This window comes from Pavona decussata, unplaced genomic scaffold (assembly GCF_977016875.1).
Source record: "Pavona decussata unplaced genomic scaffold, jaPavDecu1.1 SCAFFOLD_353, whole genome shotgun sequence".
Classification (NCBI taxonomy): domain Eukaryota; kingdom Metazoa; phylum Cnidaria; class Anthozoa; order Scleractinia; family Agariciidae; genus Pavona; species Pavona decussata.
Window position 1 is genome coordinate 1,492,211 of NW_028145734.1, and position 22,790 is coordinate 1,515,000.

The following is a 22,790-nucleotide window of genomic DNA, read 5'->3' on the forward strand; positions in this document are numbered from 1 at the left end:
GGCTTCAGTTCCTGCTTTTCCCTTTGCTGTCTGCGTCGGGTGGCATAACTCGCGGCGGTACGTTTCACGTAAAAATGAAATAAGACTGGCTGCTCTTATGGTTGCGCTACGCGTGTTATAGGAACACCTTCTTTAATTGATTTTCATACTTTCGCCGGTTAGATAAAACAACCAATTAAGAATGGACGCGATAGCCAACAGTACCTGACCAATTAATTTTAACGGCATGTGCTCATTCATTCAAAGGGTTTGAATCCTCTGGAATTTGAAAATGATCTTCGAAACGATTAAGTTGCGCCATTGCGTTCGAGAAAAGAAAGCTTGGATTCATACTGATCTGGGGAAGAGCGAAATTCGCTCGAACTAAAGAGCGTTGGAACAGGAAAAATCAAACTGGCCCCAAGTTCGTTGATGATACAAAGGTTCACGACATTATAAATTTGTTTTGGCTAATATCTTTATCGAATAATAAAAAAAACTTCTCCCTTCTTTTGACAGTCTACTTCCAGTTCCCACTGAAAACATTTTATCATTCTGGTCCTTATTTTATTACAAGTCCTGACAAAATCACTTTACAAACCAAACCAAATATCGAGAAAAATACTTAATATTGACAGCATATGAATGAATCATGGAATAGAGCGGTTTGTAAATGAGTGTAGTAAAATCAAAAGAAAAGTAATTATTCTGGCCAATCAGGAGCTAAGATATAACAGCGCAATGAACCAATCAAAATTCGAAGCAAACACATGTAACCGGCGTCAAGCGCGGGAAAACACGTTCGCGCAAGTCACGATTGGGTTTGGTGCTGTTTCTCATTGGTTGAGAAAGTGGCGCGAGTTTTTTAACCAATCACAGAGCGAGGTAAAGCAAGGGTGAAGCAAACGTGAACTTCTTTTGACACTCAAATGAAAACCGCTCTATACAAATTGAATAACATCTCTATTTACAGTGTAATATGAAGCCACAAAGCCTTATACAGTAGATATTAACCTTTCATGTTGCTGCTAACCTATATTCCTTTCAAATGTTTTTGAATCGCTATTGAACAAAAATTCCTAAAAGCGGGAAATACCATAATACCCTGATCATAAAATCATTTCAAAGTACGTGAAATTTATAGGGGAGCTTTTTCATCGGGAGAGGGGGATGGGATTTGCTCTTCACGACGAAATCATTTAAAACAACTTGAAAAGACATAAACTGACCAACAACCCAAAACAAATTTGAAAAGCTTAACGTTACTAATTCATGGGCATATATTCAGAAACGCTTATTATAACAAGGATTTTGGCGGACTTTGGAGAGGCTTCCATTCGGAATTTAACGGTGTTTTAGAGGTCGTTATTTAATAAAGTAAACCAAGCAAAAAATACTTTCATTGTTAGGTCCTTTGCGGTGATTTGTTTCTTTTCTGTGACGAATTTTATTGTGACTTGTATAATTAGCGAATGCATGTAAATACATGTAATTTTAAGTATACCTTTCGGAACCACGCCACATGGCAACATTCTTTAATTAAAGTGCTTTACAGAAAGGTTCAATCTCGAAGGGCTTGCGATTTTTCTTATTACAGTCAACTCCCTTTATTGCGGACACCCACAGGATCGCGGGTTAGTATCCTTAACAGAGAGAGAGTCCATAATAGCGGGAATTTATTTGAATCAAACTCTGTACTCTATTTTTGCCGGAGATTTCGCTGCTGTCCGTATTACCGGGGTGTCCGTAAAAGCGAGGTGTCCGCAAGGCGAGAGTTGACTGTACTGCAAGAGGCAGTTTTTTTTTTTTGCAATTTGGCATAAAACATCTAGCACCGGCCAACTGTATGAAATGAGGTCAGAGGCCCTCAAGCGTTTTTACTGTCACTAGCTTCTTTACCAGGCACTGAGTTGTTATTTGAATCAAGGGATGCATCCCCCCTTGCTTGATTTACCGATTCACTCTTAGCTACATTATCATCTCCGGAATTGACCCCATCTTTGCCTTCCTCAGATTCGTTTGAGTGGTCTTCAGATTTTTCAGGTTCCGAGCTAGAAAGTATGTTGTCATTATTTTCATCAGCATCAGTTGTACTAACTGCTTTATCGGCAGACGAAGATGCAGGCAATACATCGCCATCTTCGTTCTCTTGCTCGCTCGGCGCTGAATCATCGATTGCTTTCTTGATGTGAGTTTCAGATGACCCAGTGGGATTGTCGCTGTCTTTTAGCAATTGACGAGAATTTTCATTCTTGTTGGCACTTTCATCAGCTGGTCTTGATTCAGATTCAATTTCGGGTTCGTTGTTTTCCCAAGCCTGGAGTTGCGATTTGTCAAGCTTATCCGCGACTTGCGCCTTCTTAGAATCATCTTCAATAATTTCAACTTCATCTTCATCTTCAGTCCTTTCATTTTCTTTCCTTTCATCTTGGTCTTCTTCGTAGGAAATTTTCGTCCCTGCATTTTCGACTTGCTCAAGCACTTCCTCCATAACTTCCTCTGCCGGAAGTAAATCAATCGGTTTCTCTTCTTTCGTCTGGCGCGTGTCATTAACTTGATCTGCTTTCTCCTGCATCAAGCCACTGGCCTTAAACACATTCCCAACAGTTGAGGTGTCGTCCTCGTCGTTTTCTGCTTTCACCAGGGATACTTCTCCAGGTACTGGGGTGTCATCTTCAAGCCATCCAGGTGGCGAGGAAGATATTGTAAAATTATTCATACTTTCAACGTCCTGTGACATGCGTGGCTGGAGCAGACCGTGAACAGTCGGTGGGTCTGGAGACGAGTTGCGAATGACGTCGCGCGGTGATGTCAGGGACGTGATGTTGGTAACACGTGACTGATCACGTGATTGCTCGCTGCCTTTGCTTTCAATGTTATTTTTTGTTACTCGCGGTTTTCGCTTCGCCACGTCGTTTCTTGGCAGTCGACCTGTGTTGGTCAACTGGCCGTTGCCTATCTGGGGTAGAAACGGCGCTCGAGGGCTCCTTGTAAGCGAAGAGGCGCCTCCTCCGTAATTCATTCGTTTAAAAGATCGTCCCCGTTCCACTGCTACGTAATCTCCTCCGGAGATTAAATCGGCCGGCGTTAAGATAAGTTTACCATCTTTGGTATACAGTGCCGCAATAGCAGCCGCCAAGAAAACATGTTCCTGTACGATGTTCAAAATCTGTTCCATGCTCTGCTGCAATCGCTTTTGCAGAACTATTTTCACTTTGGGTTTGAACACGTCTCCATTACAAAACACGTAAAGTATTTTCAAATCACGTTTTCCCCACTCATAATCCATCTTATGCCTTCCCTCCGTAACAAAGACATTTTTCTTGGGAGAATTGTTCGTTTTACGAGGGGGACGCGGTTTTGAGACGCCAAGATCCGCATAGTTCAACTTTTTAAATTCCTCTCTCCCGGCAGCCACGTACACACTCTTGTTTCTAATGCTTTCAAGGTTCTGCACCGGCCGGCCACCGATCGGCGTGCAGATTTTTCGTACCGCGTTAAACGCTGAAATGTGCGCCGTCACCTGGTCATACAAGGCTTCCATTGTCCGTATGTGCCGTCTGTTGATAACAAGCGTTTTACCCAGAAAGTTACGGTTTCCATTCTTGTAAACTTTAACAGTGACTGTTGGAGCGAAAGTTGACGCCACTGCTGCCATTCTGTTTGCCTGGGAACAGAATCAGTTGGTTAGCAACACACATCCTAGTTTCCTTTATCACGGTTTTGATATAACATGCATTTTTGACAGAAAAGGTAACTGAACCCTTTCACATACCTTCCACAGAAAAAGGTAGCCCTTTCACATACCCACAGTAGAAAAACTGCTTTCTTTTCGGTTGGTCTGTTCGAGATATCTTAAAAGTCCCTTCTAAATACCTAAATGACAGTTTTCTCTGATTAGCCTGGTGAGTTCTAAAAGTAAAACGAATACTGAGTTTTTGCTTCGTAAAGAACGATTTGTGAATGTTTCAGTGTTCATGTGCAAATGTTAGCCGCGGCGAAATATGAAGAATTATGAATGAAACCCCGGCGGGTTGATTCTGAAATTTAACTTGCACACCTTACACTAGCCTCCTACACAGACGTTCTTAGGGGTTCAGGAACGCGTGACGAACCCCTAAGAACGTCTGTGTGGGAGGCTAACCTTACACCTGCGATTTATAGTATGTATATATTTTTTTTACACAAAAAGCAACAACAATAACAACAACAAAACCACACACTTAGAGAGATACAGTGCAAACTCTGAGACCTATTTCGACGGATGATTAGAATTAGTATATATATCTAATAAATTTTTGTTTTTCTTGATTCTAATTGCTATAGCAACAATTTCTGTTTCCCCTAACAACAGAGAAGATCTGTGAAACAGAGCACGTATGTTTGCGTTTATATTTCAGCCAATCAAAGCTGGCGCATGCAAATTTTGGTCTAAGTGGTAGCGAATTCATTAACGTTCTTTTTGTTTGAATGATGTAAACTTGCATAGAATATTTACAAAATAAATTAAACCGTTGTTTTCTTCTGGATAATGACTTCATCTACAGTTTTGGAGTACCAAAAGTGTTAAAATGCGAGTTACTTGTAATTAAAGAGGAAGAAAGACTATAATCTGGAAAAATATATACAAAATTTAAACTTTAAAAATTTGACTGTTTAACACTTTAACTCTACGCTGTGTCAATCATATATTTTCGAGTTATGCCGACCTTTGAATTCATTGCCAAAACATTTAATTTTAAAATCGAATTTTTTAACGAATTTGTATGGGCAGACACAGTCGCCAGTGGTTTCAAAACATTGCGGCTATTTGACAAACAACCAGTTTGAAATTCCGGCAATATCACTCGAGGGGCCTTTGTTCAAAAGTTCTTTCCTTCGAATAAAAAGCAAATGTTTGACCTTCGGTTTGACAGTTGCTGTATAGATGTTGTTAATAATCGATTTTTTCACGTTCCAGAATCTCTAGGCAAATCAGTGTTTAGCAGGCAGAACACGAAGACCAATGGTGACTAATTTCGTTTCTAAGCTGTTATCATCGCTAATATTTTAAGGCTTGTCCGTCGTGGCATCTAATGAGAATGTTTAACACAAATAGTTCAACTTTCCAAGATCGTTTTGGGCCTTTAAGAGGGACTTTTTTGTGCGAAAACGAAGATTGATCTTTTAGAATTCTTCAGCTGAAATTTGAAGTCGAGAAAATCAGTTTTAGAGAACAGATACACTATCCCCCGAATTTACGAGCTGATGATCGCTTTTCGAAAATCCTACCTTTCCTTGTTTCGTTTGTTTAAAATCATTTTCATCCCCATCGAAAACAAAATGAATTAACTTTCTCATCTTACGAAAGATTTAGGCGACAAAACATCCAAGACAACTCTAGTTTTTTCTTGCATAAATTCAATTAGAAATGATTTCGCACACGGTTTAGGCCTTTTGAAAAGATGTTTACCGAAATGAAACGTTGGGTGCCTCGGATTTAATAGGATAAAGGCGTATATAACAGATGTTGAATTTAAAACAAACATGGTAACCATGAAGGTCGAGCGGCACAACATTTGGCCACAAGTATAAAATCACTGGAGTTGACCGAATCAGCACTTTACTATCAAATGCCTGTTCCGTGCATGCTCTTGTTCTGTCGTTTTGGAAGTTAATTTTGACTAACGTTGTAAATACTCTGACTTCGCAGAAACTGAAAAAAAAGTACTATTCGGCATAATGTACTGTAATTGTAATTTGAATGGTTACTTACTACTTTTCTAAGCTCTCAGCTCAAACGTTTATGCTTGCAACAAGCGCACACCTCAGAATAAAAGTTAAAGTTTGATGATACAAGTTACGACATTTGAAATCCTCGACGTTTGTGGCGAAGATCACATCTGAGAGCTAGCGTCATACGTGGCCGCTTGCGGGTTGCAATGAAGGTTTAAAATAAAATGAACTTCAGCGAAAAAGCGCGCTGTTGTTGTGTTAGCGATACTAATACTCGCGATTCTGTCAGACAAAAATAGCCTTTTATTTAAGTGATACTAGAAACTAGAGCAGTTTATATAATTTTTGTCCGAAAATATCTGAATTTGTAGGTCCATATACTTCTTCCACTAGCAAAATTTTCAAAGTGAGAGATTGAAATTTTCATGTGACCAGTACTCAATGCCAATAAATTGATTATCACTCACTTGTTGGCAACCTGTTTACCAGCCGCCCAATCTTCCTCTCTTCCCTGTCGGAGTTTTCGTGTCAGAAATGTCTTCACGGTTTCCAACGCAAATGAAATCTGTACAAGAATAAAAGAGCTGGATTATATTTAGTGACGATCGCTCTAAATTCATTATGAATTCCTGCCGATTAACTAACGTTGTTGTGGCAATGCACGGAGTTGAGTTTTCTGTAATATATAATTGGATTAGTCGCACGTTTGAAAGCCCTTGAACTGGCTCACAGTCGCGGATGCGCCAACGTTACGTTTTTATTTACTTCCTTTAATAACTGATATTTTTCAAATCAAATTATATGATTGACACCGATCATGCCAGTGAGGTAACAAAAATGTAGCCAGAGAGGTAGTTCTTATTCATATTATCAACAATTCTACAAAAAAACAAATTAGTAAAAATCGGGTAGAAAATACAGCTCGTCATGAATGTACGATCCTCCAAAAAAAAAAATCCCAGATAGATTGCGAACTTTTGATTTGAAAAATTCTTAGGTCGATAAATCGAATCGCTGAAATCGCGGTTTTTTATTTTTTGATTGATCATGAGCTCGCAAAAATAATTTTGTAACTAATAATCAGAGAAATACGAGACGGTTTCATAGCACGATAATTTTGTCGATTCTGTCCTAATTTTTCTTTCATTCACATCTTGTTAGCTTTTTCCTAGTACCTTCCCTCCCAAGACCATCCGTTAAGCATCATTATATCCAAAAGAAAGAAATAATTCACAAAAATTATAATCTCAATCATGGCCTGCATTCTACACTAACGACATACCTTCTCGACTTGCTAATCACCTTGATGCCAAAATTTCAGTTACGAAATTCTTCTATTTCGGTAATCTTTCGATTAAACTTTCTGCTTTCATCCATCTTAAATTAGTGAAAAACGTTTCTATAATTCAAGATGGCTGACAACGCTTACGTTTGGAGTGGCAAAACATTTAGCATATGGAAATTTTTAATCTATATTATAATGACGGAAAGCGGTGTTGTTTCAAAGTGACAAGAAAAAAAAAGGTGAAATTAATTTTGTGTAAAGCTAGTTGCTTTGCTCGTTGCGTTGTCAATAAAGTCGCGGGAAGTGCCTCGATAAAAGGATTTTTTGACTCTTATTTCGGGAAATAAGAAAAAAAAAAAAAAAAATACGACGGAGGTGGTTTTGAGTTCCCATAGTTACAAATACATAGCAACAAGGTGTTATCGGGGAAAGCGATCAAAAGTAAATAGTTTTAATGTTTATATAAGAAGGTTAATAAATTCAAATAGCTTGCGTTTGTAAATGAAGCAGTGTTTACTTTGCATGAAAAGAAACGCACTTGTTGTTTTGCGTGAAAACCCTTCAGAGACTGTCGAACTTTTAGGAGATTTTTATCAGGTATTAAATAAAAGAAAGCGAAGTTTAAAGGCAAGGTAATGTACGGAAACGTGATATTTCCCGTGGAGCCGCTACAGTTTGTAGAGCTTTAACCATATATAGTGAAGTCATTGTTTGTATGTTCAAGTATCAAGGAGCATTCGTTTTCAACCCCAAACACCTCTTCCTTTTGCGCATGACTGATGTTGAGACTTGCGCAGTGAAATCAGAAGCTCTGAGCTAGAGGCCGAGAATGCCATTCTCTATCCCAGAGACTTTGGCTTAATTGGACAAATCCTGCCGTCGGTTATGCGCAAAAAGGAAGAGCCGGCTGGGTTCGAGAATGTCGAATGGTTACTTTTGGGAAGAAAAACGATCCATACCTAGAGTCCGCGAGCTTCTCGGTCAGTTGTCTGTCACCAGGACAACCAACCATTGCCTAAAGAATCTAAGGGCACTGGAGTACAACTCCCGACAAACTTATGGTGGGAAGTTCAAAGAGAAATTTTTGACTTTAAATCTAAAAGGTAGAAAATAAACATGTTACTAAAATAAAAGACTTAAAAGTTTTGGCAATTAATATTTTATTTGATTGTTGAGTCTCAGGAGAGACGCCTTGCTTTAATTTAGTTTCCAAAGAACACTGTCGCCTTAAGTGGCCGGAAATTTAATGACTAAGATCCCAGCACCCCAAGCAAGCTGCGGTTCTCCACACCACTGGGTCTGTCTGTTTACTCAGGCTAGGAAAAAGCCGAATTGGAGCACTCTTCGCCCGGTTAAGTTAATTGACAATTAATATTAAGAACGTAAGGAAATAGAAATAAAAGCATTCTCATTGGCTCCACATGACATCACTGTTTTCACTGATGCCATATTAAGAAACTCGGGGAACCGATACCGTCTGAAAATAATTGCTAATGCAGCGTGGTCGTCTGGAACAAGTAGTCACTGTAAAATGGCGCCCTGGACGTGTACCTAAAGTACACCGTTTGTTTCAACGGGAGCATAACGCAGTATCTGAATGAAATAACATGAGTTGACGGCTTGTGATCATCGCTCTTTAACGGCATGGTAAGTTTTTCTAAGAAGACCGACGATATTTTCAGTATTTTGGCGATTTCCTGTTTATACAGACGCACGACATGCGATAAAATTCTATTTGCACTTTACGCCGGAAATTATACCCCACTTAGCAGTAACCGGGAGATATTGTTCTTCGAACTCCATCGGAGACTGATCGGTAAACATGTCGAATTGTCAGAGGCCAGATTTGTCTTGAAAATCAGTTCGATTGTTTCCTGGACTGAAGACGATGTGTTGAAGACGATGCAATTCTATTACAATTAAAATTTCACAAAAGCATTAGTCAGCATGTTCCACTGAATTATCATAGACAACATTTGAAACTTTTTGTTGAGTTTAATCTTTTGTGTCATCGTTTAATTAATGCGAAGCTTCTCAGCTCAGGCTAGATATATAAAATCGAAGTTGTAGTACGTAAATGATCGCATCAACTTGGGATTTTTAATGTTTCGTGACGTTCGGAGGTTTGTATATTCGCAGTTTCAAACTTCGATTTCGAAGGAATGAAGGATGGTTCAAAGCGAATGATATCGCCTGTGTATTCACAGTTTCAAACTTCCATTTCGAGAGAACGAAGAACGGTCCAAAATGAAAAAAAAGAATAACTAAACAACTACTCCGGTCTTCGCTAGCTTTCGCTCGTGACCGTCGAGCAACTGACGAGTTTCTAAGGCGAGTTCATGCGATTTGAATCAGATATGTTCCCTTTAGCAGTAGCCTTTACCGTTGTCTACAGGATTGCGTCAGTTACTGCTAAAGAAATGGGACGAGACATGTTTCTGTGAGTTTCGAAAGGCGTCGTTCCTTTAAACATTATAATGCAAGCCACGCGACGGAAGGATTGGAGTCACGCAAACTTAAAGAAATAACTTGAATTCTGTTTGTTGAAGCCAAGCACATTCACTGAACAATAAGCGGGCATTGGCGGGGAACTGGGCATTAAGTCTGTTTTAAACATGCCACAGCTTAGGGAAGAGGCGGTGGGGCTTAAATTATCCTGGGGAGGAGGCGGATGTACACCGGCTGCTCTTGAATTATGAAAGTATGTTTTCAGATGTCATTAAGATCACACGCTAGTTGCCATTACCAGACGAAAAATAGGTTCATATCGATTTTTTTCAATTACAGGAGTCAAGGAAAGAAGAAACAGGTAAGTTTGCCCATAAGCAACTGAAATGACGTGGGATCGATGTGTGCAAAAGATTTTCTACCGTTGCAGAATTAATACAAGAAAGGAACTACTCTTTAGTCGGGAAACGCAAAAATACCGGGAATACTAGTCATAAGGCATTACATATTTGTTTACGTTAATTACATCTAAAATGCAGAGCTTGTTTCGTTTTCAAGATATCCAATTTATCGATAATTGTTCTGGGATCCCTGTGACGAAATCATAATTGATAAGAACATGCTCTATAGCTTAAGGCATGCTCATCAATCTGGAGGCAACAAGAGCCAACTACATTCCAATCCTAGCAGTACGCAGGATGTTTGTCCAATGAACCTAGTTTAATGGCCTTAGCTCCCACGAGTCTCCTGTAGCTCAGTGGTAGAGTATCCGAACTGGCAATTGGAAGGTCTTAGGTTCGACTCCTGATAGGAGCACTCGGATGTTTTTCCCGAGTATGCCTAGGCCTGTGTCACTTACTGAATAATACAGAATTCTCATTTATTCACCAGGCTTACAATGTTCCATCACATTTATTCCAAGAGCCCACTAGTTTTTTTTCCTGGTTTCCCCCTCTAACATCCCCATATTTAACCCGTTTTTAATCTCTTTTTGAACTACAGATGACCCTGAGTATCAGAGGGCTTTCACTGCCCTGGATGAACTCAAGCTTGCTTCAAGGAAACCATTTTTCAAGGAGCACTTTTTGCAGGTAATATTTGCGACATTCGTCAACTTTCTCGCTGAATCAGCGTATAACGGTCCATCAATCCGTCGAGATCAAGTCTTTATCATTGTAACCTAGTCCAAGGGTCGAGATGGAGTTGATAAATGTACGGACATTTTTTTAGCTGTCAGTTAACATTTATGGGCTATGGTTTTCAGTTATCAGTTCAAAACCGAGGCATTTCTCAGGTGAAGATTAAAATTTTGGCCAATCCAATTGTCAGCTACATTTTTAGTTAAACTTCATCCAGACCTCTGGTCTTGCTCAGTAGACTTTTTAACCTTTGTTAAAAAATAATGATTTCAGTTAGCAAATGTACTGGACAAACGTACGTGCCCTGGCCCCCTTCTTTTTGAGGAAGGAAAGAACGCATGGAAAGGTGGACATTTTGTTATTCTGAAACATTCACGCTCTGGGCCTTTTCCTCTGGCCGTTTTTTCCTCGGTTCCTGAACAGCTTGAAATTAGCATGAAGTAACTAAAACTTTAAACATTCAATACTATATCCACTGCTCATATAGTTCAGTCTGTCTCCCTGTGTTTGCATGCTATTTACTTGTCTCAGTCCATCCATCTTATTTGTTTTGCACGTAAAAGGCAGGGGGATAACTCGAAAACCGCAAGGTTCATTTATTTCCCCGCTTACTCGACTTTTTACTCTCATCTCATGTAATTTTTTGTAATTTGCAGTAGCTTTTGATTATTAAGTGTCAAGAGAGTAATTTTTAATGAGTCTAATAAAAAATCCATTTGTTGTTGTTGTTGCCATCTAACAAGGCATTCTACATAGATTTGCCACTGGGATAGACAAATAGTTAGAAGGCTTTTTCAGTCAACACGTTGGTCATATGAGACTCTCCTTCTAAAGGATTTCGTACTTGAAAAAGGATTTCGAATTGGTTTGGTCCTTGCAGTAATATTTTGAATTGATAGACCAAAACTTAAAGAAAGTAGGTACTCACCCTTATATTGAACCTCTAAAGAAGCAAAGGAGTGCGTACACCGGTCCACACAGACTGACACTCGGACTCAGTGGGAAATTGACTTCTCGATGAAAAGGACTTTTTAATTTTTTATCAATGCAATCCAACTCTAACGCAGCTACTTTCTCGTCAGGATGACACATTGTTTTTTATGGAATCCGAAGAGGAACTAAGAAACTTTCTTGTGAAGGTAAGGGTGATATTTTCAATTATTCTACCATTAAACAAATTTGGAGCATCACTGTATAAGCAATTAGAGGCACGGCATTCGGGATGGAAAACCTGAGATTTTAGTGTTAAATGTTAATATAAATTGTTTAGATTTTAGCTTCAGGTATTGTAATTAAACTTAGCATTTTGATTCCATATTTTTGTAAACCTCATTGAATTTTTACCGCGGATAAAGACAGATTACTTGGTTGCTTCCTCAGTTCCTTACAAGTAGCTACTTACTAACCGAACGTGTCTCCGGCAAACGTAGGGAACAAAGATCCTTTTAACTCCGATCTGCCAATTGTTTCAATTGTTACAATGTAGTTTCTAGATTGCTAGAGTCAGTTGCGGTAACATGTCAGGAGAATTTTTGACTCACCTATCCTTGACGTCCGTTGTTGTACGCCGGGGAAAGTATTTCACTAAGTATTTCCAAGTAAGTAGCTTCTGGGATAATGTTTTGCTTCTTTCAAGAAACTTTCCGTCTGTTCTGGGTACTACATGTGGACTTTATTTTCATGTTGTGATTTCAGTAGACACTTCAAATAGGAATGAAGTATCATTAAAGTATTTGACCAGGGATTTAATGCATGGTACGCCATCTTAGTTGTGTAGGCAACTTGGGCAGTTGCGAAAAGCCTGTCCGTAACAGCAGTTCATTATGAAAAAGTGGGCAACACAGAGTTAAAGTGGATTTGCCTGTCCATCTAAGACCAGCTGTTAGAAAAGTTCCGACACGAACAGAAAATGTTCAGACTTGATCATTTCATGTCTTGTTCGGGAGCCCCCACCCCCCCCCCCCCCCCCTCAAAAAAAAACAAAAAACTATCGGTAAGTTGAAAAGGAACGGAGCAGTAACAGGGTAATGTTCATTGACATGTAAATGCTCATATAGCCGCTGGCGTGCATTCACAGCCTTTCTTTTGACGCCGTCCATATGAAAACTAACGTCTTCCGGAGGGATTGAAATAGAAGTGCGAAGGCATGGTGATTGATCTGATGAATTGATTGGTTGACCTGATTGCGTTTCACAGGAATTGAAGTTACCCTTTGGACAAGGCTTTAAATTCAGCAGGCACTGGTTTCACAAGTACCATAAAACTGAAGGTTAGAAATTCATTATCAGTAATGTTAAGCACATTGTAAATGATACACCACTGTTGCTTATTTAACTGACGTTAAGGTTTGTGAGCCGTCAGTGTTCTAACATTTGTACTTTATCACAGTATCACTGAATTTTATAAGTTGAACTGCATGTTGTCACACTTTTTAAAGATGACTTTATTTGCTCTTTATCAGAAGCGGCCCATGCTTTGGCTTCTCCTGAGGTTGTGCCACATTCTGAAAAAGAAGTCGCTACTACAGAGGTGCACGTAAAAAGCGAGTTTAGAAGCAGTCCATCTGACTCTTCAGATACCCCAAAGAAAGAACACTCTGCACATACAATCACAAGGCCTCCAACTTTCGGAGCTCAAGTCACAGTCGAATCTAAAGGCTTAAAAGATAATACCAAGGTGGTGACGCAACGACATGAGAAAAAAGAAGAAGATATAAGGCCTACAAAAGAACCAGAAGACGCGGTCAGTCATCTCGCAGAATCGCCCACGAAAGACCCAGAAGATGACGTTAGTCATCCTGCAGAATATGTTTTCGCAAAAGCGGAGCCTCTTCTAACGTCATGTGGAAGCCACCAGAAACCACAGGAATGGTTCAGTGAAACAGGTGCCCTCCTTGACGAAGAGAGCAGGAAAGATGAACCTGGACATAAACGTATGGTGGAAGAAATATCCCAAGTAAAGGTTGACATTCAAGATAAAGACGTAGACGTTCACCATAACATGGCTGCTGATGAGGTCTCTTTGAAGAAGTATAGAAAATCTTCCATCAAAATGGAGGAATCAGAGAATTCCCATGAGGAATTACCGAGTCCTTTGGTTATCCCAGAAACGGCTATTACCACAGCGGCAAGCAAGGAGCATTATACAGTCGGTGATGTGGACATCATGAAACCCAGTCAGACAGGTAGGTAAATACGGCAACACTCAGTCAGGCCTGGAATAAATTTCCCTCTTCTCAGAGCCACCGTACAAAAACGTATAGAGCGACCGCGTTCAAGCCCATTTAATTTTTTATGCCGATTCACACCCTGTGTGTGAACCAAATCTGTATCATCCAAACAAAACTCAAGTAGCTTCAGTTTTTGCATGCCTTTCTTGTTTTGTCTTGAAAATGCACAGATGACGAAGACCAAGCTGCTAGCCTGAAAACCAGAGATTGCGCAGAAGAGAATACAGACGAAAATGTGACTAATATGGCTGCAGAAATAATGATCGAACCTAAAAGCGTCCCGGAGGTGGATCAGCTTCAACAAGAAACAGACAGAATTGAACAAACTGATGATGACGCCTGGGTGAATTCGATAGCAAATCAGAAAAACAAATACGGTAGGTATGAGAAACCTGCCCCACAGGAGAAACGTTCGAGTTGTTTTGTGTTCAACCAACAGCACATACTCCCTTTCATTAAACTGCGCGTGTAGAACCCTCGATAATTTTTCGATGGTTACCCCTCGAACCACCATTTACTATCTACTGACCAGTTAACATATTTTTTGGTTGACGTTGGGTGCGCCGTTTCATTTTTCCCCGAAAAAGAAAAAAGGAAAACAAAAAAGTAGACAGAAGGCCCTTTTTTGTTGTTCCGCCGGAATGATGCTAATCCATCGCACTCTTGCTTGCAGTTTTGAAATTAAACTGTATCATCTACTGCCCTAGAATTCTAGTATTCAGCTTTGGAATATGTAAAAAGTGCTGCGTTTATATTTAGATGATCTGACGGCCGTTCTGCCTTTTGTTTCAACCGGCTTCCTTTGATTAACTCAGCAAGTGTAGGAGATATAAATTCACTGTTGTTGGTCGATGAGCGTGTCATATGTTTACATACATAGCATTTTAGAGCCAGAATATGCAAGTTATAAGTAAAAATGGAAGTGTCACTCAAAACGAAACCCAGCTTTATTCCACGGCGTTGAATATTATGCATCAGTCAATTCGAGCAATGCTCATCCCCCGGGGCATTTATTAGTGGGGCATTTTGCGACACTGTCCGTCCCAGGGGTCTGACATGACAATGATACGTTTATCGCCGACGTTGGATACTGAATTTGTGATTCAGTTAAATGCTGATGACTGGAGCAATAATGAGAAGAACGACTTATCTGAGTTGAATTAGTTTTATTAGACTCACAACGGACTGTAGGTTTCAAACAAACAAAGAAATCAACGGCTTTATTAATTGTACTGTAGGGCCTTTGAACATCTCGTTTGTCATGACTGTGGATGGGGCACTGCCAGTTCTTTTTCAAAAGTGCTAATGCCTGGGAACCATTGAAAGTACATAACTCTACAAGTTTAAACTTAAATCTGAAGCAAAGTGGATAAGCCTTAATTCGTAAAAATTTATTTTCCTTTTTTGTTTTCTTGTTTTAGTCGAAGAAGTTAATGACATTAGGGACGACCGAATAGACACAGCAAGCAAAAATTCACCAACTTCATCTGTAAGTGAATGGGAAACTCTAGATGACGAGTTTGAAGACGCAACAGACAGAATCAATCAAACTGAAAACGATTTCGACGTGTCAACTTCGGGTTAGTATTACGAAAATTTTCGATCAATCACATGTAATCAAATTGTTGTAATCGATGGAAGGGAGTTTCATTACCATTGTTCTCTAAAACGTGAAGAAATGTGTTCTCAGCTACTGATTTGGGAGTGATCATGTTTTAAAATTTCAAATTCCTCAGTTTATTCATACTTGTTGCAGGAGTAGACAAGAACATGACGGGTACTGAAAAAAGCGACAAAAAGTACAAATAGTGTTTTTACCCGAACATTGAAGAATTAGAATGTGGTCTAATAACCAGCTGACAGTTTGGAAAATAGCAAAATTTGAAAGTCTTAAAAAGTATGCAATCTGTTTGCTAGTTATTATTATTATTATTATTATTATTATTATTATTAATTTTTTTGTCTTTTTATATTTGAATTAGCACACCAATAGTGTTGAACTGAAGCTCTACCAAACGTAGCTTATAAAATTTTGTGAGAGACGAGCCTTCAGTTCAATAATTTCTGCATGGAAGTTAAATGAAGCAGATGGTTTGATTTTGATTATTTTCTCTCCTTTTCATATTGTGTCACTAATCACTAATGGCAAAACCAAAATACCTTTTAAAATTTATTTGACGTGTAAAACGAGCAGCATTTCGCCAGATTGTGAGTATTGTCTTTTTTTTTTTCATTAACAGACTTTGAGAACCGAATTGCAAATGAAACTTCACCCAACGAGCGTCAAAATCAAAGTAATACTGGCATCATACCAAAAGAGTCAAATCAAACAAAAGCTCTTAAAAAGCTTGTGCACGTTTGGTTTGAAGATGAAACATGCGGCGCTGAAAAAATTGCCCTTACCAGTGGAAAAACCGAACTTCAGGGCTCATTGTCCAAATCGATGGACTTGGAAAAGGAAGAAAGCCACCATTCTCATGCAAAGAAGGAAAGAAAGAAGAAAGGCAAAACTAAAGTTCAAAGGAGCGAAAAGACAGAGAAACGTCTCGAAGAACAGGCGTCCCTCGAAGACAAAAGTAAGTAGTGTACTTTTATACACTGTTGACGAAAAAAAGCAACAACAAGGTACAAAATGAAAGCGTTCGTCCCACCTTAGGCATAGTAGTGTTTGCAAATGAACAAATAAGCACTTATTGACAAATGCTACCTTAAAAGTGAATTTATGAAAATTTTTAAATTTGAACTGCGGAGGAAAGAATTATTTAAGTGAATGATCATCGAAATTACATAAACAACTTTATATCAGTCAATTGGTATGGCACTGCACTGGTATCGCAGAGGTCATGGGTTCTAGCTTTCAGGCTTTCTTTTCGCAATGATCATTCACTTATTCATTGTTTCTTCCGCCGTTCAAATGCATGAATTTTTCATAGATTCACTTTCATCTCATTACCTCTACGGGTATATTACTATCAATAGTAGAGCACTGCACCAGTATCGCTGAAGTCATGGGTTCGAGTCCCGTTCAAACCTGAACATTTTTCAGGCTTTCTGTTTGAAAGGGCTATATAACTGCGATAATCATTCACTTATTCAAACGTTACCTTCTTACCTCTTTCAACAGTCAGCCAGTCAGTTGGTCAGTCAGTCTGTAAGTCAGCCAGGCAGGCAGGCAGGCAGACGGGCAGTCAGTCAGTCAGTCAGTCAGTCAGTCAGTCAGTCAGTCAGTTAGTCAGCCAGGAAATAATTCTGACGATATAACTTACATTAAAAGCATTAAAAGTTATTTCAGATGCATGGAGCAAAACATGTGGGAATAACATATGTATGCAAATTTGATTCAAGGTTTCCCTCCCTTCCTTCTACATGTTACAGTGATTCAGCCAAATCCTCCCTGGATGACGGACGGATGGTATTTTAAGATTTATTTTGGTATTTTTCACACCAAAAGGTTTGAAGGTGATGGATTCTGATCCTTGTCCTCAAGAAAACGAACCGAAGCTAGAAAGAAAACAGGAGCGAACAAACAGTGGTGTCTTAGAAGAGGACCAGACAAATCTGGACATTAACAACAATTTTGAAGTGAAGAACAACGCTGGTGAGGTGGCTGTTTCTGGCAATATGGAGCCAACAGCTGCAATAGAGGAAAGCTCACTTGTGGCAATAGCAGAGACTGGAAAAGAGGTTTCTATCGACAATAGAGATGAAGGTGGAAGCGCCTCCGCTACTGAAGCGCAAATCGTTGTAGAGACTTCCAGTAGTGAACATCAACAGGATGTTTCTCAAGTGGTTAATAAATGTAGGTGTACAAAATTCAAATGGTTTCTTCTACTTCAAAAGTTTTGAGAACACGCTAAATGGAAAACAGACATGTAGTTGAAAGAACTTATTTTGTATTTATTAGCCACTTAGTATTCACGAAAAAGTGAAGTGTTTCTCATAAATAACAGACCTTTTTAAGAAGCTGGGATCGCAATTAGAATACCCTGCGAGCGGAAAATCGAAGGGCCTCTGCTCGCAGGGTACAATCACAAGTGCTCCTTATTGCTTTTTAGCAATAAAAGTTGAAGAAAACCATTCAGGAAAGCTTCGTTATCTCAGCCTCGTACAGTGACAACCTAGAACCCCCTCCTCCACCTTGTATACATGAAACTTAAGGGGTAATTATATTATAATTTACATTGACGTAGGTACGCCAAGACCACTGGGAGTCAAAGGGAAGGAGTTCACTTATCAGAGAGGGTTTGTTCTGGATGCAGAAGAGAATAGAGAAGTGGAGTTCAAGTCTCTTACAAGCGCAAATCCTTCATTGCTTCCTTGGAAAATCATGGAGAAGGCAAAAAAGTTCATTTGTTCCTGCCTAAATGCTGACAGAAAAGGCATCATCTACTTCGGAGTTGGAGATTCTCAAGAACAATGTTCAAAGTTCAAACGAGGTGAGATCCTTGGACTTAACGTAGAAGACGTTATTGACGACATAGTGAAGGCTTTCCAGTTTGTTCTTGATGACCACATTAAGAGCGACGACGGAAAACTGCAGAAGGGAGGGGAGCAGAACTGTGTCAACTTAGAGTTTATTCCAGTAATACGCGAAGGAAGCCGCGGAAACCTTCATGTCATCGAAATCGAAGTTGTTCGAGACTGGAAATTCTGTAAGGACAATATTTACTATTCTAAACGCTGGGATGAGAAGCGAGGAGTCAAACTGGAAAAGGATACTTCCACCAAGAAAGCCTTGAGCGACTTGTACAAAGTACACAAAGATGAATTTGATGACGTTGCTATTCGGACCAATGGCGCATCCACAAGCATAAAGCAGCATGAAGTTAACCGGCAGGTGAAGGAACCTCTGATGGTAAAGTACAAGGAATGGAAAAGAGAAGCAAAAGTGGGTAAGTGTAATACTTGATCATACCTTATAGGTGGTTTGCGTTGCCGCCATGTTGGTGGATAAAACAAGAGGAATTTTGTTCACAAAGTTTACATAAAAATGGCAGTGAACTCCCAGAGGAGAAAACTTTTATTGTTCCTAGCTGTTCACCAACATGGCCGCCATGACGTCACATGCAAACTATCAATAATTCTTTGAAAGGAAGGCTTCTTGTGATCGTGGAAAGATGAGTCATTAAACGAAAGAGTGAATATGAATATATAAAACATATATTTGAACTGCGGGTGAAACATTAAATAGAAGAAAGAAATATATACCCGTGAAGGATGAATTAATAAATGTGAATATGTGAAACATATCTTCTGCTATTTAATCTTTCGCCTGCACTTCAAATATGTGTTTCATATATTCATAATCATTAATTCATCCTTCACGGGTATACTACGAAATCGCAATGTGACGAGCTTCCAGCTGGCTTGATAGTTCAGTTGGTAGAGCACGGCATCGGGCCCCTCATCACCCTGCATCAGCATCACAGGGGTCATTGGGTCGAGTTCCCTTTCAAGCTAGAATTTTTTTAGGCTTTTTTTTTTTTCGCAACTACTTAAGTTGTGTGTTTTTAAGTGCAAATAACTCAGTCGTTTAAAATCAAAGGAAACTAGTCAAACTTTTTTCTTCTTTTTCCTGTTTAGGTGCCAATACCTCAACAGAAGGTAAGCAGTAATGTGTAAATACCGTATTCAACGTACTAAACCCAAGGGAGTCAGATCTTGCTGTGTAATTTGATACTGTTTGCACCTGACGTTCTTTTGTGACAATCTGGACAATGCCCTCTGTACCCGTTGTAATTAATTCAATAGGAAATCTGCCATTGTACATAACCTTTTCCCTTCCTTGTTAACTACAGATTCCATTCCTGATGACACAGACGTCAAAAGGTTCAGTTCTTTGGTAAGGGAAAGGTTACGTGACATGAACTTTAAGGATTTTGGTTACGTGTTAATTGCCAACAAGCTTCCTCCCCAGTACAGAGGGACGCCGCAGTTAGCCTTCCTCCAAAACATCCCTTGGCTTGCCGTGTTTGATTTATTTGACGCAGCTTCAAAAAAGGATGGATTGCACTACGTTTGCAACGAAACAACTGATGCACCAAGAGCGAAGCTCAGAACACTTGACGACTTTAAAGAAGTTTCATCTGATTGGATTAATGGTAAAGACTTTAATCTCTCAACAAGAGGAACAACCTGGATCTTGAACAACGAAGAAATGCAGAAAGGAAACTGGATAAAATGTTCCAGGCACTGTTTCTATCAAGCTCTTTCCGCATACAAACACTGTTGCCCTCCTGGAAAGCTGTTATGCGTCTTTCTTGGCCTTGATGAGAATGGCATTCACGAGATGGTGGACATGATGGAATGTTGCTTCAGCATCCTCGGAAATTCGGCCAGCAATTGTATTACCATTATAACCGAAAGTAAACATGTAGCAGAGGCATTCATTAAGTCTTCCAAGTTGCAAAGAGAGCTCAGAGAATGCTCCATCACAGGCATTCCCTGGAGGCTGTTGAAGGAAATCGTCCGTGAAATGGTTGGGCCGACCAAGTTTGAGGAAAGAGGTGCTACAACGGAACTCCCGTATTTCACTGGTGAGCTTAAAGAAGTTCTCAACAAAGCGATCCATTCCTGGGATGATCTTGAAGTGTACAGTCCAAATCCTCGACTACCACGCGTAGCGGAGGATATCGAGAAAGAAAGGAATGCCTTTTACAAGGGTGCACAAGCCAGTCAAACTAATTTGTTCCACAATCACTGCATTCCAAGAACCCTTGAAGAGGAGACGAATCTGAAGATCGAGCACGCCTTGAAGGCCTTATCTAAGCCCAGTGAGGATGAGGACATCAGTGGTCACGTCAAGACCATCACCGTTCCCTACGAACCTGGATCTGGTGCAACGACTCTGTGTCGTAGAATCTTGTGGAACAAACGGAACGAGTTCCGTTGTGCCATCGTTAAGGCAATCACGCCTGCTACAGATTACCAAATCGAGCAACTCCAGGGAATAATTTATGACGAAAAAAACTTAAAATTTGCTCCTCCTTGTTTGATCCTCGTCGATAACTTCCCCGAGATTGAGACCAGACGTTTAACAGAAAAGATCATGAAAAGGAAGATTAAGTGCGTCATTCTATCAACGTTCCCTATTGGAAAGTTAAGTGCCATTTCTGACTTCGGCATGCCGCTGCGACAGCTAGATGAGAAAGAAATGAGACTTGTAAAAGATATTCTGATCAACATCACAAGTGACAGCAAGCGACGAAGGGGAGCAGAAGAGGTTCTTGAAAGGGAGAAGCGATTTATTTGGTTTGGATTGGAACTGTTCGGACGCGACTATGACAAGATCGAGGAAAGGCTTCAGAACCACATCAAGAGTACCCTTAAGTTCCTGGGTGATTCTCAAAAAATTCATGAGATGGTGTTAAATTTCTGTTGCTTTCTTAATTGGTACAGCGATGGCAGAGCTATTCTTCCCCATCCAGTTGTCAGCGACTTTCTCTACGAAGCCAGTAACGAGAACGAAGAAGACTGTGCACTAATAGAACACATTCACAAAATCTTTGGTGGTCTTCTCCTAGAAGGATTCAATGAAACAAATGGTTACTACGGCTGGAGACCAGCACATTCTCTCGTCAGCGAAGTTGTCAAGTCAAGAATAAACATCGAAGACACTGCGGTACTTCTATTGGAAAAGATCTACAAAGGAAGAGCCTATGTAAACAAGTTTCTGAAGGAGCAAGTTTTGAAGGTATTCTTGGATCGCAAGAGAATATCTGATCCAGTTTTGATCGAGGACCTAGGAATAGACGATGGCAGCATTGATTCTGACTTCGACAGCGAAGTTGTTGGTTTTTATGAAGTGCGCACACGCTATTCTCCATTGATAGTGGACATCCTTGAGGGAGCTAATGGCATTCGAGGGGCCCTGAGATTGCTCATTTCAATTTGCCAAACGGCTTCTCAAACTGACGAGATGGCGTACGCCTGGCAACAGCTGGCTCGATTCATGGGCTATGAGATGCGTGCAAATGAAATGGACACAAAGGATGACCTACATTGCCGCCTTCATACAACTATGCAGAAAGAACAAGAAGCTAAGCTGCCCATGCCTGCGACTGGTATCGAAGCAGCACATACTGCAGTTGATATTGCCATAAATCATCAACCTAATTACAGTCATCACTACGTGACTAAAGGAACTCTGTACCTACTGCAGCTTAGAGATTTTAAAGCTGGCGAACGGTCTATTCAACCTTGCTTGATGCCTGCAGTGATAGATATATGTCGCAAAGCATTGGACGTCTATGACAAAGCACTAAACACGATGCATAGACTGAACCTCTACTCCATGATTGGAAAAATCCAAGCTATCGTATCTCTTCTTGAAATTGTCAAGAGATTGCCTTTCTTTCGATTAGAAGGTGAAAGCATTACAAGATATCTAAAAAGGGCCGAAATTCCAAGAGAAATGGAAGAAGCACTTCCACGGGAAGAGCACAGCTACGTTCAAGGTCTCAGTACTGCAACACTTGATCTTCTCAACGAGCTCTTCCGGGACGTAAAGCTCCGGCAATTGACCAGTTACGACGAAAACGAGATCAGGGGTTTGAGTAATGCGAAAATAAGAGCATCAAAGCTGCGACGAGCCTTCTATGAAGTTACTGGTTTTGACAGAAGCGACCTTAGTGATGTGGAAGTTCCGATGCCTTCATTGCCTTTAACGAAGGATGCACCTGCGCTATACGAGCAGTTTGTACAAGACATCCTTTTCAGGCACGACGAGACTCCGTACAGCACATGGGCTAACCTGAGTGACGGAGAAGTCTCCTCTATTTACAACGTGCTCAAAGTGCTTTGCCTTCGTGGTTTTGGAAGCCACGATAACATGTTAATCTGCTGCAAGGCTTGTCTTCGTCTCAAAGAAAGACCTTCCGTCGAGGAGCTCGACGAGACTGTGAGCAAGTGGGTTGCAAAGTATCCGAATTCAGAATGGGCACATCTTTTTAACTACATGATCCATTTTCCCATTCCTAATGGAAGCCTCGCTCCC

At 40.1% G+C, this 22,790-nt stretch overlaps 2 protein-coding genes across 5 annotated transcripts in view; one reads left to right on the forward strand and one right to left on the reverse strand.

Moving 5' to 3' along the window:
* Window positions 1-1,671: 1,671 nt before the first annotated feature.
* LOC146453123 (uncharacterized) lies at window positions 1,672-8,191 on the reverse strand. Of its 3 annotated transcripts, none has more exons than XM_085097057.1 (3): window positions 7,939-8,191; window positions 6,162-6,259; window positions 1,672-3,646 (listed from the first exon to the last, which is right to left on the reverse strand). In XM_085097057.1, the coding sequence occupies exon 3, from the start codon at window positions 3,635-3,637 to the stop codon at window positions 1,847-1,849; it is 1,791 nt and encodes a 596-aa protein (XP_084953183.1). In that variant the 5' UTR covers window positions 3,638-3,646; window positions 6,162-6,259; window positions 7,939-8,191; the 3' UTR covers window positions 1,672-1,846. The 3 variants fall into 3 exon arrangements, with proteins under 3 accessions (XP_084953183.1, XP_084953181.1, XP_084953182.1); XM_085097055.1 differs by lacking the exon at window positions 7,939-8,191 and adding an exon at window positions 6,977-7,297; XM_085097056.1 differs by lacking the exon at window positions 7,939-8,191 and having other exon boundaries at window positions 6,162-6,395.
* Window positions 8,192-8,474: 283 nt separating this feature from the next.
* Window positions 8,475-22,790, forward strand: part of LOC146453124 (uncharacterized) — a 16,284-nt gene continuing 1,968 nt past the window's right edge. Inside the window, exons 1-13 of one of the 2 annotated variants that reach the window (XM_085097031.1) lie at window positions 8,475-8,626; window positions 9,767-9,788; window positions 10,430-10,518; window positions 11,649-11,705; window positions 12,763-12,835; window positions 13,028-13,750; window positions 13,966-14,172; window positions 15,217-15,375; window positions 16,036-16,371; window positions 17,247-17,594; window positions 17,986-18,687; window positions 19,379-19,399; window positions 19,594-22,790. The exon at window positions 19,594-22,790 is cut by the window's right edge and continues 1,968 nt beyond it. In XM_085097031.1, the coding sequence (XP_084953157.1) occupies window positions 8,624-8,626; window positions 9,767-9,788; window positions 10,430-10,518; window positions 11,649-11,705; window positions 12,763-12,835; window positions 13,028-13,750; window positions 13,966-14,172; window positions 15,217-15,375; window positions 16,036-16,371; window positions 17,247-17,594; window positions 17,986-18,687; window positions 19,379-19,399; window positions 19,594-22,790 (5,937 nt within the window). In that variant the 5' untranslated portion in view covers window positions 8,475-8,623. The remainder of the gene's footprint in view (window positions 8,627-9,766; window positions 9,789-10,429; window positions 10,519-11,648; window positions 11,706-12,762; window positions 12,836-13,027; window positions 13,751-13,965; window positions 14,173-15,216; window positions 15,376-16,035; window positions 16,372-17,246; window positions 17,595-17,985; window positions 18,688-19,378; window positions 19,400-19,593) is intronic. The other variant, XM_085097032.1, reaches the window with a different exon arrangement.

Coding starts and splice junctions, on each gene's coding strand:
- LOC146453123 (XM_085097057.1), bottom strand. CDS start 3,637: ATGGCAGCAGTGGCGTCAACTTTCGCTCCAACAGTCACTGTTAAAGTT.